We start from the raw sequence: 14345 nt of genomic DNA, 5'->3' as shown, positions 1-14345 counted from the left end.
CACTTGAGTGTACTAGACATACTGTATGTAGTATTATACTGTCAGTAGTTAAAACATTTATCCCATTATTTGTAGGTCCAGAATTCACTGAATACCCAGACGTAAGTAATTAAACCACTGCTTCAATGTTGACATACTGCTAATGTTGTCACTGCTGCGTGTGTAAGTCTGGTTAGGCACACACACACAGTTAGCTTCAATTGGCACAGCATGCCTGCTAATACTACTACTACAGTATTTTGTTGTGTATTAGCCACATTTATGAAAATAATAATAAGAAAACAACAACATGTATTAACCACACCCATGTCCCAGTGTCCAATAGCCCAATGGATCAGAATCAGATCATGCTTTATTCATAAAGAAGAACGAAGAAAATAAATGCATTCCTATGTATAGCCTATCCCTGTGTATAGACAAATACATGTTGCAAAGTCAATGTATAAACCTTGTACTAAGCGGGAAATGTTGTAATAATAATGACACTCCTAATAATGATTATTAAAGTAGATATTATTCAATCTGTCAATCAGTTGAGAATATCCTTAATGCATTATTATAAAACATATATTATACTTTTTAAAAATAATAAATGCAACTCATGATATAAAATTTTGCATTTTGTTTTTGTTTTACCTACAGATTTTTGAGAAGGAGGATGATTATGATGTAAGATATTTCCATTTATCAGCTTGTATTTCACCTGATTATTGAAAATTTGAATAGAAACATTAACTTGTGTTCAAAAATGTTTTCTTCTGGCAGCAGACTACACTACCCCCTGATAATGGAGTAAGATGTTAAACTTCTTTGGCTACTTCTACTTAAACAACAACAAGAATGATATTATTATTATTATTATTATTATTATTATTATTATTATTATTAATGATAATATACTGATAATAATCATAATTTTGTTTTGGCTGCAGGTTAAACCATCTCCTGATAACGGAGTAAGATGTTGACTTTCTTTGATTACTTCTATTTAAGCAACATCAACAACAACATCAAAAACAATAATAACAATAGTACTGATATACTGATAATAACCATAATTTTGTTTTGGCTGTGTATTAGCAACATTTATGAAAATAATAATAAGAAAACAACAATATGTATTAACCGCACCAATTGTATTAACCGCAGTGCCCAATAGCCCAATGGATCAGAATCAGATCATTCTTTATTCATAAAGAAGAACGAAGAAAATAAATGTATTCCCATGTATAGCCTATCCCTGTGTATAGACAAAATAAATGTTGCAAAGTCTATAAACCTTGGTTACTAGGTGGGAAATGTTGTAATGCTAATGATTATTAAGATAATATTATTCAATCGGCCAATCAGTTGAGAATATCCTTAATTAATTATTATATAACATATACTGTATTATACTTTTTAAGAATAATAAATGCAACTCTTGATATAAAATGTGCATTTTGTTTTTGTTTTGCCTGCAGATTTTTGAGAAAGAGGATTATGATGTAAGATATTTCCATTTATCAGCTTGTATTTCACCTGATTATTGAAAATTTGAATAGAAACATTAACTTGTGTTCAAAAATGTTTTCTTTTGGCAGCAGACTACACTACCCCCTGATAATGGAGTAAGATGTTGAACTTCTTTGACTACTTCTGCTTAAACAACAATGATGCTAACAATAATAATAATAATAATAATAATAATAATAATAATAATAATAATAAATAATTATAACTAGAACATGTAATTCCGAGGAATTCCCAGTGCATGAAAATGCAAAACATATTATGTAAAATACACAGTGAAAATACACATACTGATAATAATCATAATTTTGTTTTGGCTGCAGGTTAAACCACCTCCTGATAACGGAGTAAGATGTTGACTTTCTTTTATTACTTCTACTTAAACAACAACAACATCAACAACAATAATAACAATAGTACTGATATACTGATAATAACCATCATTTTGTTTTGGCTGCAGGTTAAACCTCCTCCTGATAACGGAGTAAGATACTCATCGATTTCTTTTTTTAACTACAACCTTTGTTGACTACAACTACTGGAGCTACAATACTAACAAAATGATGATAGCAATAATTATAAATATGATTACAATGATATACAACCTAATAGACATAAAAGTGTTATTATTTTATTGACATTTCCTTTTTGCTTTTTCCTTGGCAGGGGACAAGGCCGGGACCAAAGGGTAGTCCTGTGAGTTTCTTTTTTATTTCTACTTTTGCTGCTTCCTTTTTTTTCTTAATTTTTTTACTATAAGGGCTTTGCTTTGGTGTTGATATCCCTGCTTTGTTGTATCTGTGCCTTGGAGGTCAAATCCTAGTCTTTGGTGTTCATATTTCAGTCTTTGACGTTCATATTCTAGTATTTGTTGTTCATATTTCAGTCTTTGATGTTCATATCCTAGTCTCTGATGTTGATAGTCTTTGGTGTTCATACACTGCTCATATTTTGTGCTCATACTGTACCCTTGTCTCTGCCTTAGGGTCCCCCTGGGCGTCCTGGTTATGATGGACATCCTGGTCCTGATGGCCCCCCTGGCCCTCCTGGCTACCCTGGACCCTCTGGAGATATGTTTGATGGAGTATGTATTTCACTCTCATTTGATTGGCTGATTTCCCCTGTTTGTGGCGGCCATGTTTTCTCCTATTATTTGGATTCCATTCTATGTAGATTTACTGTGCACACATACACGGTACCATGGCATACATATACATACATACTGTATACACACACAAACACACACACACACACACACACAGGTTGTAGCTGCAGGATAGTGAATACGGCCTCAAAATTCATTGGCTGCAAACTCTCTCCCCATTTGTGAGATCTACAAGGCCCGTATCCAACGGAAATGCCTACAGATCCTACAAGATGAGACTCACCCTGCCAACTCCCTTTTCTCCATCCTCCCTTCAGGGAGAAGGTTGAGAGCTATTAAGACAAAAACCTCCCGCTTTCTCAACTGCACATACTGCAGAGCCATCAAATCTCTAAACAGCTCTCCATCCCTGAACCAGTACCTCATGAAAAAAGGTTCTCCTAACGAGCCTGTATATTTTGCACATCTCTTTACATTCTTTTTACAATACTCTTCTATATGTTTTATGATTTTTTATGTGTCTTTGTAAATGTCCTGTCATGAGCACACTGAAGCAAATCCCTAGCAACTTGCACCGAGTTGTATGGCAATAAAGTATTGAATCTTGAATACTGTACATACATAGATGCATACACACACACACACACACACACACACACACACATACATACAGTACGTACATACTGTACATACGCACATACCAAGCTATAAGATGACATAAGAATAAAGCAGTCCTCCACTCCAAGCACACTTCTTTAATACTTTAATATTTACATACCATTCACCTGCTTAATCTTTGAACTTTCAACTTTACATATATATATATATTTGTTATATATTAATATTATTCAAGTACACAGTAAGAAAATCCACATAGTAGCAAATGTAATTACCACAACTCTTTTTATAATTATTATTAGCTAACTGCATTTACAGTTTCTCAAATTAATATCTATATCTCTAATCTCTTCTTCCTTTATAGTACTACGCTGCCCAGTACGAGAAGTCCGCAGGTGATGGGAAATATGGAGGTGGCAAGGTAGAGTATATTGAAACCTATATCTATGGTATAGAAACCTACTGTATATCTATGGTATGCATCCCTTTGGCAGTCACAAATGGGATTATGTCATCACCCACTTTGTCCTCCTGAGTTTGTTTGTTTAGTTTGTTTATTCCCTCTCTCAATAATTTTGTTTCTCTCTCTCTCTCTTTCTCTCTATCTTTCTTTCCCTGTCTGTCTGTCCAGAGTGGTGGAGGGGGTTATGGCAATGTTGGCCCTCCCGGCCCCAGAGGTCCAGCAGGAGAGAAAGGCCCAAATGTGAGAAGATGTATTTATTTATTTATGCAAACACATCGCTATATACATACTTACAACTCACATACAAATACTTAATTATAATAATAATAATAATAATAATAATAATAATAATAATAATAATAATAATAATAATATAATACAATAACAATAATACAATAACAACAACAACAATAATACTACTACTACTAATAATAATAATTATAATGATAATAAACATAATAATACATAATTATAATAATAGAAGTCCTCAGACAACAAGTAAATTAAGAGGAAAAATAAAAAAGACATGTACATGCAATGCACATGCACATAGCATTTATGCTAAAATTGAAAATTCCCTTACTTGCCCAAAAAACTGTATTAGAGTGATTCCTGGCAACACCATTTTTTCAGCTTTCACTTTTTTTAGCTTTTGAAAAATAAATCAATCTTTTTCATATTTCTTGCATTCTATCATAATGATTACATGTTTAACTATTAAGCAATACATGTTTCATGCTCATCAACTCAAAAATGAACAATTATTAACATTATTTGTCCAACAGGGTGGAACGGGCCCTAATTTATTAGGTGGGCAAAGTGCCAAGTCTGATGAAATTCAGCTATTGTGTGGCATATGGGATAACTTTGCTGACTCCTCGATGTGTGCACCTCACTTTCTTGCATAGTGTTGAACTAGCAAATTAATTACTTATTAAATGAGCTCTGTTAGGTTTGTTGACCTTGCAAGACCTATAGAATTTAATGTAAAATCGAACAGTGGGGGGCAATTTCGAGATGTAAGCCCTATAAACATAACTTATACAAAGTCATGTCAGACTTGTTTTTACATTTTTTTTTGATTGGACAAACATTCACTATAGCAAAACAAACAGGGTGGAACTTTAAGAGTGCCTTAATATGGATAGCATTTCAAAAACTACAATGAAAAGTTAGGTGTGACAGTTAAAGCTTAACTTAGTTTGCACAGTTGTCGAATATGGTTTAGACAGTCATAATCAAAAATTGTAAATATCTGCTTTAGAATTTGTTTTTGCCCCCAGGGTCGTCGAGGTGCTCATGGTCCCATTGGACCTCCTGGCTTGCCTGGTGAACCTGGTGGACCTGTAAGCATCCACTTCCTGTGCCAACTTGTTTCACTTCCTGGTTCAGTCTGTTATAGACCTCTGAAGTTTGTCTACAAAAAAAACTAACATCATTGCCCATATAAAAAGATCTTGTATTATTTTTTCCTATGGGAAAATAACATGGGGATATATCGCACCTGTTACACTCTTGCAGGGATGAAGTCTGAAATGCAGACATATTTCCTACACACTTTTGTCAACTGCTTTCAAGCGAGTTCTGTGATCTTCGGTATGTTTCGATTTTTGCTGCACCAGAGCTAATTTGCAGTGCAATTTGCTATAGTAGCTAGCTTCGATTAGCGCACAGATTTCCTTATATGGGCAAAGATGGTACTTTACTAGGTACTTTTTGTAGGCGAACTTCAGAGGTCTATTTGTCATTTCCTGTTTCTTCTTCTTCTTCCTCCATCTCCTCTTTTTCTTTGTTTTCTTCATCATCATCTTCTTCTTTTCCTCCCTTTTCCATTAATTTTTACCTTTTTTATCTCACAGGGAGCCATGGGACCGATGGGTTTACCCGGTCCAAATGGAAAGAATGGAGATGATGTGAGTGAGAGCTTCTGTTGTCTTCCACATCTACGTAGTGCTTGTCACTGCCTTGTCTTGTCTTACTGGTCAGGCCCATTAGTCCCTTGGCATGGCTCATATATTTGTGGATTGTTTTCTCCAGGGTTTGGATGGAAAAACTGGTCGCCCTGGTGACCGTGGTTCACAAGGTCGTATGGTAAGTGATCTGCTTGACTCAGGGCGTCAAGGTCTACACACAAGTACACACACACACACACACACACACACACACACACACACGCACAAACACACACACAAATACACACAGTTGACTCTGAGGTGGCAGTGATATGTTTCCCTGAACAGTCCTGGCATCACACACACACACAAACACACACACACACACACACACACACACAAATACACAAAGTCCCTCTAACTGTTCTGGTCTCGTCCACAGGGTGAACGAGGACCCAACGGACTCCCAGGCATGCCTGGCATGAAGGGATACCCAGTAAGCACGTCTGTTCAATATTGACCTTCGACCTATAAGTGACCTCTGCCCCTTGACAATGGTCTGTCTTCTCCTCGCAGGGCTTCAATGGTCGAAATGGTGCCAGAGGAGACCAAGGTCCTCCTGGACCAAAGGTGAGGCTCAAAGAACTCTGCAGGAATACATGGGCCGCTATAAGATGGCTTCATTTTTTAGATGTTCATCATGGCTGAGCCAGAGAAAAGACCAAAGAGGCGGTTGTGAAATATGCCCCCCAAAGCTGCAGGGGGAGCTCCGCAGAGAAAAATGTGACAACAAAACTGAGAAATCGGCGAAGAAATGACTGGAGATACAGAACAGCCCTTTAAAGTTAGTTACTTTACGGTAAGGGTACATGAATTAATGAATGACTTACGTATTACTTCATTCCTTAATATGTCATGAATCATCAGGAATTTACATGAGTTCATAGTCTGTCATTCATGACCTCATACATGAACAACACATCAATTAAAGCATTAAGTATGGTGAGCACGTCATTATGATTTATGATTTATTAAGAATAATCATGATGATTTATTTTTTTGCCAAAAATGTAGTCATCACTACTCAAATTCTGATTTGAACACAACTTGTGCAGTTCTCTGAACACCACATGCCATTGTTAACACTTTAGTTGAGGGGCCACAAACATGATGAACTCATAAGTAATTAACCTGACATACATGTAATCATGATGATCATGCTTAAGAAATCATCAATCATAATGATGTACCCATCGTACCTAATGCTTTAGTTGATGTGTTGTTCATGCATGAGGTCAATAATGAGAGACTATGAACTCATGTAAATTCCTGATGATTCATAAGATATTAAGGAATGAGGTAATGCATAAATCATGAATGAATTCATGCATGAATTCATGATAATTTGTGTACCCTTACCGTAACGTGTTACCAAGTTGGGTGTTCTATAAAGATAGAACAAATATTATTATAGATGTTATGATTATAGATTGAAGTGTAAAGGTTGATCGATTTTTATGCAGGACAAAAGGGGCATCTGTATTTAAAGGTGTTTGAGGTATGTGAAGGTATCGGAGGATTTTAGGATCTTAGTCGTCTTTATTTAAAGGAAAGATTCTGTAGTGTTTTATTGATAGAAACTTGAAATATCACGATCACGTGAGTGAGTGTGGTTGATACAGATTCTTTAAGGTATGCGATGGTATGGCAGGATTTTAGGACCTTGGTTGTCTGTATTTAAAGGTATTAGAAGGTATGGCTGGACTTTAAGACCATGGTTGTCTGTATTTAAAGGTATTAGAAGGTATGGCTGGACTTTAAGACCTTGGTGGTCTGTATTTGAAGGTATGGCTGGACTTGGTCGGTCGATGGAATAGCAGAGTTTTAGAACCTTGGTGTCTTCTGACATGGAGTTTTGTTCTTTCAGGGTGAAACTGGACCTGATGCTGGAGACGGTCGTCCGGGTCCAGTGGTGAGTGTCTAACATCTGTCTGTCTGCCTCTGTGTGTGTGTGTGTGTGTGTGTGTGAGTGTGTGGCTGGCTGTGTCCCTGTCAGTAGATACAAACATATCTAAGAGAAGTTTGCGGCATTTGAGTCTTGTAGATTCTGCATTAAATGCATTGGTGGTGTGTATTTAATTCCTTCTTACATGACTCTTGGATTCCCCTTTAGAAAAGAGCGTATTCCTCCTAATAATAAAATGGATGCATTTTGAGTTTGACACCTTAGTCTCTTTTTCTGTCCACACAATTCTTTCTCTATCTCTCTCTCTCTTTCTCTCTCTCTCTCTCCAAACACACACACACATAGGGCCTGCCTGGTGAAAAAGGCCAAAGAGGTCGACCAGGTCCATCTGGTGAGATAGTAAGTATAACCTTCAAGTTTACAAGCCACCCATCAAACAATCATCTTTTAAAATGCAAGGCACTAATGTCATTTGTTAATATTATCTAATGATAAAATGAGAAACTAACCATTTAGTAATACACTGTAAATGGTTTATTAAGGGACTTATAAACTATTTGTAAGTAATTTACTAATGTTATCTAATGGAAGTAAATAGCTAACAAACTATTTATTTATGCCTTGTGAATGGTTGGTCAACACACGTTACTATAAAGCATTATCATTTATGGATAGACTAAGAATTAAACTCAAAATTATTGTGAGGAGGTTTAGGAGAAACAAATCGTTCCTTTAGGAAAGTACAGAAATGCGGGCTACCGTTGTGAATGATGTACTCGCACAGAGTCATACTGGAATGTGTACTACTGTACTGTACTGTACAAAGCATTTCTGTAGAGGCTACAGAGGCTTTTAGTGATTTCTAAAATTCGATGGATTTTGATTGGCTGTTTTGAGTTGATGTTTCTATCGTACTCTGAATCACTTTGAAAGTGATCCCTGATGATATTGTTCTTCGTGTCGTTCTCGTTATAATACACAATATGGCCATTGTCATTCGAATGAACTATAACAATATTTAGCATTGTAGTTTTTATTATTGCAGTTATCGTTGCCGGTGTGGATAAGCCTCAAGTCTTTGCATCCCCATATGTAAACAGCAGAATAGCATTGGATGTACGAGAGCATTGGTAAAGTGTTAAAGTGTAAGGACTGTCTTCTGTCTACAGGGTGAGATGGGCAACAATGGTCGACCAGGCCCTCAAGGACCTCCTGTGAGTACTTCACACTTCATATACATTTGTTTATTTAACTGACGCTTTTATCCACAGAGATTTACAGATGAGGACTAATGAGCATTAAAGCAATTCAATTAAGTTATTCTGTCTTACAATAATGGCTTCAAACTCGTTTTGATGCTACACTGATTTGTCAGAACACCACAGGTGTGTTAGGTACCGTTGATTGCTTTGGACCACATTTAAACTGGTGTTGATGTGATGTGAATGTCTCTTTTGCCCTGATGATGGTCCCACCGAGAAAATTCCCAAACTTCCCAATTACCAGTCCGTGCCTCGATCCACCCCACCCGACACGACCCAGTCTTTGGGGACCAATGTGTTGGTTTATATCGATGACCTTTAACCTTTAACCTTTAGTCTTGTTTTATCCTAGGGAGGTCGAGGTCCGGCAGGACTTATTGGATTGAGTGGCTCTACTGGATTGCCTGTAAGATGTTATGGATTCACTCATGCCATTATGTTTAACATACAGTACATACACACACAATAATGAATAGAAACATGTGTGTGTGTGTGTGTGTGTGTGTGTGTGTTAATCTACATGTGTGTTGTCTCTTTATGCTTTTATGTTTGTGTGTGTGTGTGTGTGTGTGTGTGTGTGTGTGTGTGTGTGTGTGTGTGTGTGTGCGCGCGCGCGCGTGTGTGTGTATCCTCCTCCAGGGTGAAAAAGGTCCTAAGGGTGGTCGTGGGCCTCCAGGAAAGGCTGGTCAACGAGGTGAGCCAGGTCCCGACGGAGAACAGGGCCGTCCGGGTGTAATTGTAAGTCTCACACAGAATCAGACAGAACCTCACACACACACACACACACACACACACACTCAGAACCACCTGACGAAGCTGTTTACTCTGCCTTCTGAGGTGTGTCATGGATTATAGATAAACAACTTGGTAGGAATAATTAGGAATAACAACGTCAGTTACACCTGCACTTTTTAAGGGGCAGACAGTCTGCAATTCTAGAATGTCTAGAATGTTCTAGAAATTCCTTAGATATCCATCCCATGAAGTGGCAAATGAAGGAGTTCATCTTCATTTCTGTAGCGATAAACATTGCTTAGTAGTTGGGCAATTCCACGCAAAACTGTCACGCCCATAACAATTATCACTCTTCTTGGTTGTAGACTTTTCACATAATCATTCGCATCATACAAATACCATGACATTTAGCTGCTGTTATGGACGTGACAGTTTTGCATGGAATTGCCCAGTTACTGAAACGAAATCTTGTGGTTTGTTTGTTACTGTTGTACTGGACAGTTTTATTACAACTTTATTACTGTTTTATACAACTTTATTATTATAGCCCTTTACGTGTTATCCCTTAGGGTACTGACGGAACCGATGGAATCCCAGGAACTAAAGGAGATAAAGTGAGTAGAACCCCATTTGTACTGGCAGCACGGATTCTATATATTACATTGTAATATAAACGACATGGCCTAGGGGTAGTAGAAGTTAATGTGTGTATGAGCTGGTAATGCTGATTGGTAAATGACATTCTAAAGAACACATGGCAGTGGGAAATTCAACCAATCAGTGGTAAGATAGTAAAACAGTGTGCGTCTCATATTCAGCTTTTCTGATTTTGACCACGCCTTTTGCTTGTTTGCTGGCTTTTCTGAATTTTCCATGCCTTTTGCTTGTTTGTTTGTTTGTTTGTTTCTTTACAGGGGTTTCCAGGGATTGACGGAGAAAGAGGGATGGCAGGTGACCGGGGGCAAAAAGGACATCCAGGCACCGGTGGAGTCCTAGGACCAAAAGGCAGCCGGGTAGGTCGGCTACTCAAGGTCAACACCAGGGGCAGCCGTGGCCTACTGGTTAGCGCTTCGAACTTGTAACCAGGGGGGTTGCCGGTTCGAACCCCGACCAGTAGGAACCGGCTGAAGTGCCCTTGAACAAGGCACCTAACCCCTCACTGCTCCCTGAGCGCCGCTGTTATAGCAGGCAGCTCACTGCGTCGGGACTAGTTTGTGCTTCACCTCACTGTGTGTTCACTGTGTGCTGAGTGTGTTTCACTAATTCACAGATTGGGATAAATGCAGAGACCAAATTTCCCTCACGGGATCAAAACAGTATATATACCTATACAGTACTTACTACTTATACTCAACACTCTATAGACCCTTTCAATCTGTTCCTAAAGGATTTCCGGTTACAATGTTCAAAACCAACACAGATACTATGAAAGGAAAATTACTTCAGCATAATGCAAATTGACAACTTTAAAAGTGTCATTTAAAACTTTTTTTGGTCTTTGTCCCCAAGTTACCATTAGCTCAATGATGTTTTCTGTGTCAACAGAAATGCCTTATGAAGGCACATGTTTGTTGATGCAGTTGAAAAGGTCTAAAGTCTCCTACCACTGCTTGTTATAAGCAACTCTCTCTAGTCCCCCAGCTATCAACTGAATAAAAACCCTCTCCTTTTGAAATTGAAATGTTTTACTAACAACCTCTGTCACCAGTTTAGAAAATCACAGCATAGCAAAATCTGTAGGACCTTTGAACCTTTAATCTTCAGGCTGTGTGCCTTTGTGTATGTGTGTATGTGTTCAGTGGTGGCCTGTAGTTGTGGAAACAAAATATGAACTTTGATCTTTGCATGGTAGGGTCTTCCTGGTGATATTGGAGAGAAGGGGGGACCTGGTGTGAAGGGGGATACGGTGAGTAATTTTGCACAACCTCACACACACACACGCACACACACACACACACACACACACACACACACACACACACACACACACACACACACAACCACACATGCACAAACACATGCATGGACACCCACACACACAACAAATGCAGGAAAATAATTGACAATTACCAGTTGTGGTATACTCCAAAACATACCACGTAATCCAACCCCCCCCCCCCCCCCCCCCCTTTCAGGGAATTCAAGGAGTTGGGGGTCCTCCTGGGACACCTGGCCGTGGTGGACAAAGAGGACCGTCGGGAGTGAAAGGAACACCAGGACCACCGGGACCACGCGGTGAACAGGTACATTTACACACACACACACACACACACACACACACACACACACACACACACACACACACACACACACACACACACAGACACACACACATTTGCACTGTGTTAATTTCCTGTTCATTTAAACATTTTAATCACTAAAACTGTCTTGTTTGTAGAACTACTTTTTTCCGACAAATATCAACTAATTTCTCAACTTGCCAGTCATTAGTTCTAAATGGATGGTTGCTTCGGCCAAAGGCCAGTGGTTAGTTCTATCTCTCCCATTGTCAAGCGGACATATCCCAGGATTCTGATCTTTGAAACATTGCTATTTTACTTAGCCTACTGCCATCCAACTAGATAAAAGCCACCTCCGTCATAAGCTAAATGTTGCTATGTTCTAAACGTCTGTATTTTACAGCTGGGATGCAACGTGATAGTTCATTTCCACTTCACAACAAGTTTGGCGAATTAATATATAAGTGTGATACGGCCAAAAAAATGGATCTACTTCATAGGTGTTCAAATAACATATGTTAATGCACATTCTAAATTACGCAGAACAATAGGAAATTCAACCAAGCAATATATACACATATTAAGCGCATGCTGCTATATTCTCTCTCTCTCTCTCTCTATATATATATATATATACCCCTGGCAAATATTGATTTAATGTTGATTTTCTCTTGACCAATATGTTTGTTCTGACTGAACTGCCAAATGACACTGCCACATGCCAAAAGGTTTCAAGACAATGTAGGAGTAACATGAAATAAAAAAAAAAGCGTTTTCATCTTTCTTAACATTTTTATGAATATATATTTTGGGGCTTTTATGCCTTTAATGTGATAGGATAGTGGAGAATGACAGGGAGTGAGTGGGAAAGAGAGGGAATCTAACCGGGGCCGCCGGTGTACGGTGCAGGTGCCCCAGACAGTTGCGCCACAGCTGGGGACTTTCATTTTCATGTGATCTAAGTATAAGTATAAATATATACTAATTGTACTACTAATAATAACTTATATACTAATTGTTTGTGTTTGTTTGTTTGTTTGTTTGTTTGTTTGTATGTTTGCTTTGCCCAGGGGTGGATGGGCGCACAAGGTCTTCCTGGTGTTGGTGGCACAGCAGGGCCGAAGGTGAGTTTAATGGACACATACCATCACACACACACAGACATACACACACACACACACACACACACACACAGACATACACAAACACACATACACACACACACACACACACACACACACACACACACACACACACACACACACACAATTCAATTCAATTTATTGATATTTATAGTGTAATATCACCATTGCCAAGGTCTCAAAATACTTAAACAATAAAAATTATAAAATTAAGACAAAACAAAATTATAAATTAAAATTGTAGTGGAATAAAACAATTGCAATAAAAACATGAACAAATAAATAAGTAAAACAAAACATACAATAAACAACAATACAAACTGTAAGAGACAGTAAAGACAGTACATACATAAAGCAGCAGAGTCCGTGAGGCAAGGGTGATCAAAGGGCTAGTGGTTGACCAAAATGTTGGGAAAAAAGAAAGGTTTTTAGTCTGGATTTAAAACAGTCCACAGAGCCAGATTCTCTGACATGTAAAGGGAGGCTATTCCAGAGGGTAGGTGCACGGTACGCAAATGACCAGCTGTGTGCAGCTGATTTCTTCTTTACGGATGGAACAATCAGATGGCCAGCACTCATAGAGCACAGCATGTGATGGTGTGTAGGGCTTAAGGAGCTCGAGAGCTACAGTACACACACACACACATACACATACACACACACACACACACACACACACACACACACAAACACACACACATGCAATAACGAATGCATTGCAATCGGAAATTAAACCTTGCAATGACATAAAAGAATTCAGAATAGATATAGAATTGATGTGCACCTTATATTGCTTCTTCATTCAAAAGATAGAGAGACTGATACAGTCAGTCATTGCGGTGTGTGAGGGATTAGAGATTGGAGAGGAGCTCTATCTCGCAGGACTGGTCTGTTTTTGTCCCCCAGTGCTTTGCCTAATACTTATGGGGAAGCAGCAAAAAGGGAATCGCTGTCCACGGTCCTGAAATGAACAGCTGCCTGCTCATCGTTACAGTGAGAATGGGATTTCAGAATCACTTGATTCTGTGGTTAGAGAACACGCTTTCCGTGTGTGTGTGTGTGTGTGTGTGTGTGTGTGTGTGTGTGTGTGTGTTTGTGTGAAATCTCACTTTGTGTTGTTTTTTCTCTCTCTCTATTTTTTCTCTCCCCCTCCATGTGCCCTTCTTTCTCTCTCTCTCTCTCCTCCCGTCTTCACTTCTTGTAGGGTCTGGCCGGTGGACTTGGCTACAAGGGCCCCAAGGGGGAGGCTGGTCCGAAGGGTGACTCTGGTGTAGAGGGTGGCCCTGGACCGAAGGGGAACAGGGTAAGACATCACTCAGAAAACACTAACACAGTTAGGTCTACAAGTTCCAGGAAACCGAGTTGTATTGGACTTAATGTCCTGCTAACTGCTATATATTCATTCTCTGT

General features: G+C 38.6%; 1 protein-coding gene across 7 annotated transcripts in view; it reads left to right on the top strand.

Annotated features, from left to right (window-relative positions):
* Positions 1-14345, top strand: part of LOC121700170 (collagen alpha-1(II) chain-like) — a 36868-nt gene that overhangs the window by 4800 nt on the left and 17723 nt on the right. Inside the window, exons 3-30 of one of the 7 annotated variants that reach the window (XM_042082964.1) lie at positions 76-101; positions 643-669; positions 769-792; positions 933-956; positions 1464-1487; positions 1584-1610; positions 1836-1859; positions 1973-1996; positions 2179-2208; positions 2498-2596; positions 3600-3656; positions 3867-3938; positions 4982-5044; positions 5558-5611; positions 5736-5789; positions 6033-6086; positions 6167-6220; positions 7518-7562; positions 7902-7955; positions 8726-8770; positions 9171-9224; positions 9458-9556; positions 10123-10167; positions 10468-10566; positions 11406-11459; positions 11689-11796; positions 12864-12917; positions 14140-14238. In XM_042082964.1, coding sequence (XP_041938898.1) covers positions 76-101; positions 643-669; positions 769-792; positions 933-956; positions 1464-1487; positions 1584-1610; positions 1836-1859; positions 1973-1996; positions 2179-2208; positions 2498-2596; positions 3600-3656; positions 3867-3938; positions 4982-5044; positions 5558-5611; positions 5736-5789; positions 6033-6086; positions 6167-6220; positions 7518-7562; positions 7902-7955; positions 8726-8770; positions 9171-9224; positions 9458-9556; positions 10123-10167; positions 10468-10566; positions 11406-11459; positions 11689-11796; positions 12864-12917; positions 14140-14238 — 1493 coding nt within the window. Of the gene's footprint in view, positions 1-75; positions 102-642; positions 670-765; positions 793-932; positions 957-1463; positions 1488-1583; positions 1611-1835; positions 1860-1972; positions 1997-2178; positions 2209-2497; positions 2597-3599; positions 3657-3866; positions 3939-4981; positions 5045-5557; positions 5612-5735; positions 5790-6032; positions 6087-6166; positions 6221-7517; positions 7563-7901; positions 7956-8725; positions 8771-9170; positions 9225-9457; positions 9557-10122; positions 10168-10467; positions 10567-11405; positions 11460-11688; positions 11797-12863; positions 12918-14139; positions 14239-14345 lie in introns of all 7 variants that reach the window. The other 6 variants (XM_042082963.1, XM_042082962.1, XM_042082965.1 and 3 more) reach the window with 6 other exon arrangements.

Source organism: Alosa sapidissima, chromosome 24 (assembly GCF_018492685.1).
Source record: "Alosa sapidissima isolate fAloSap1 chromosome 24, fAloSap1.pri, whole genome shotgun sequence".
Taxonomy (NCBI): domain Eukaryota; kingdom Metazoa; phylum Chordata; class Actinopteri; order Clupeiformes; family Clupeidae; genus Alosa; species Alosa sapidissima.
The sequence above is the reverse complement of the archived record's forward strand: the minus strand, read 5'-3'. Positions and strand labels throughout refer to the sequence as shown.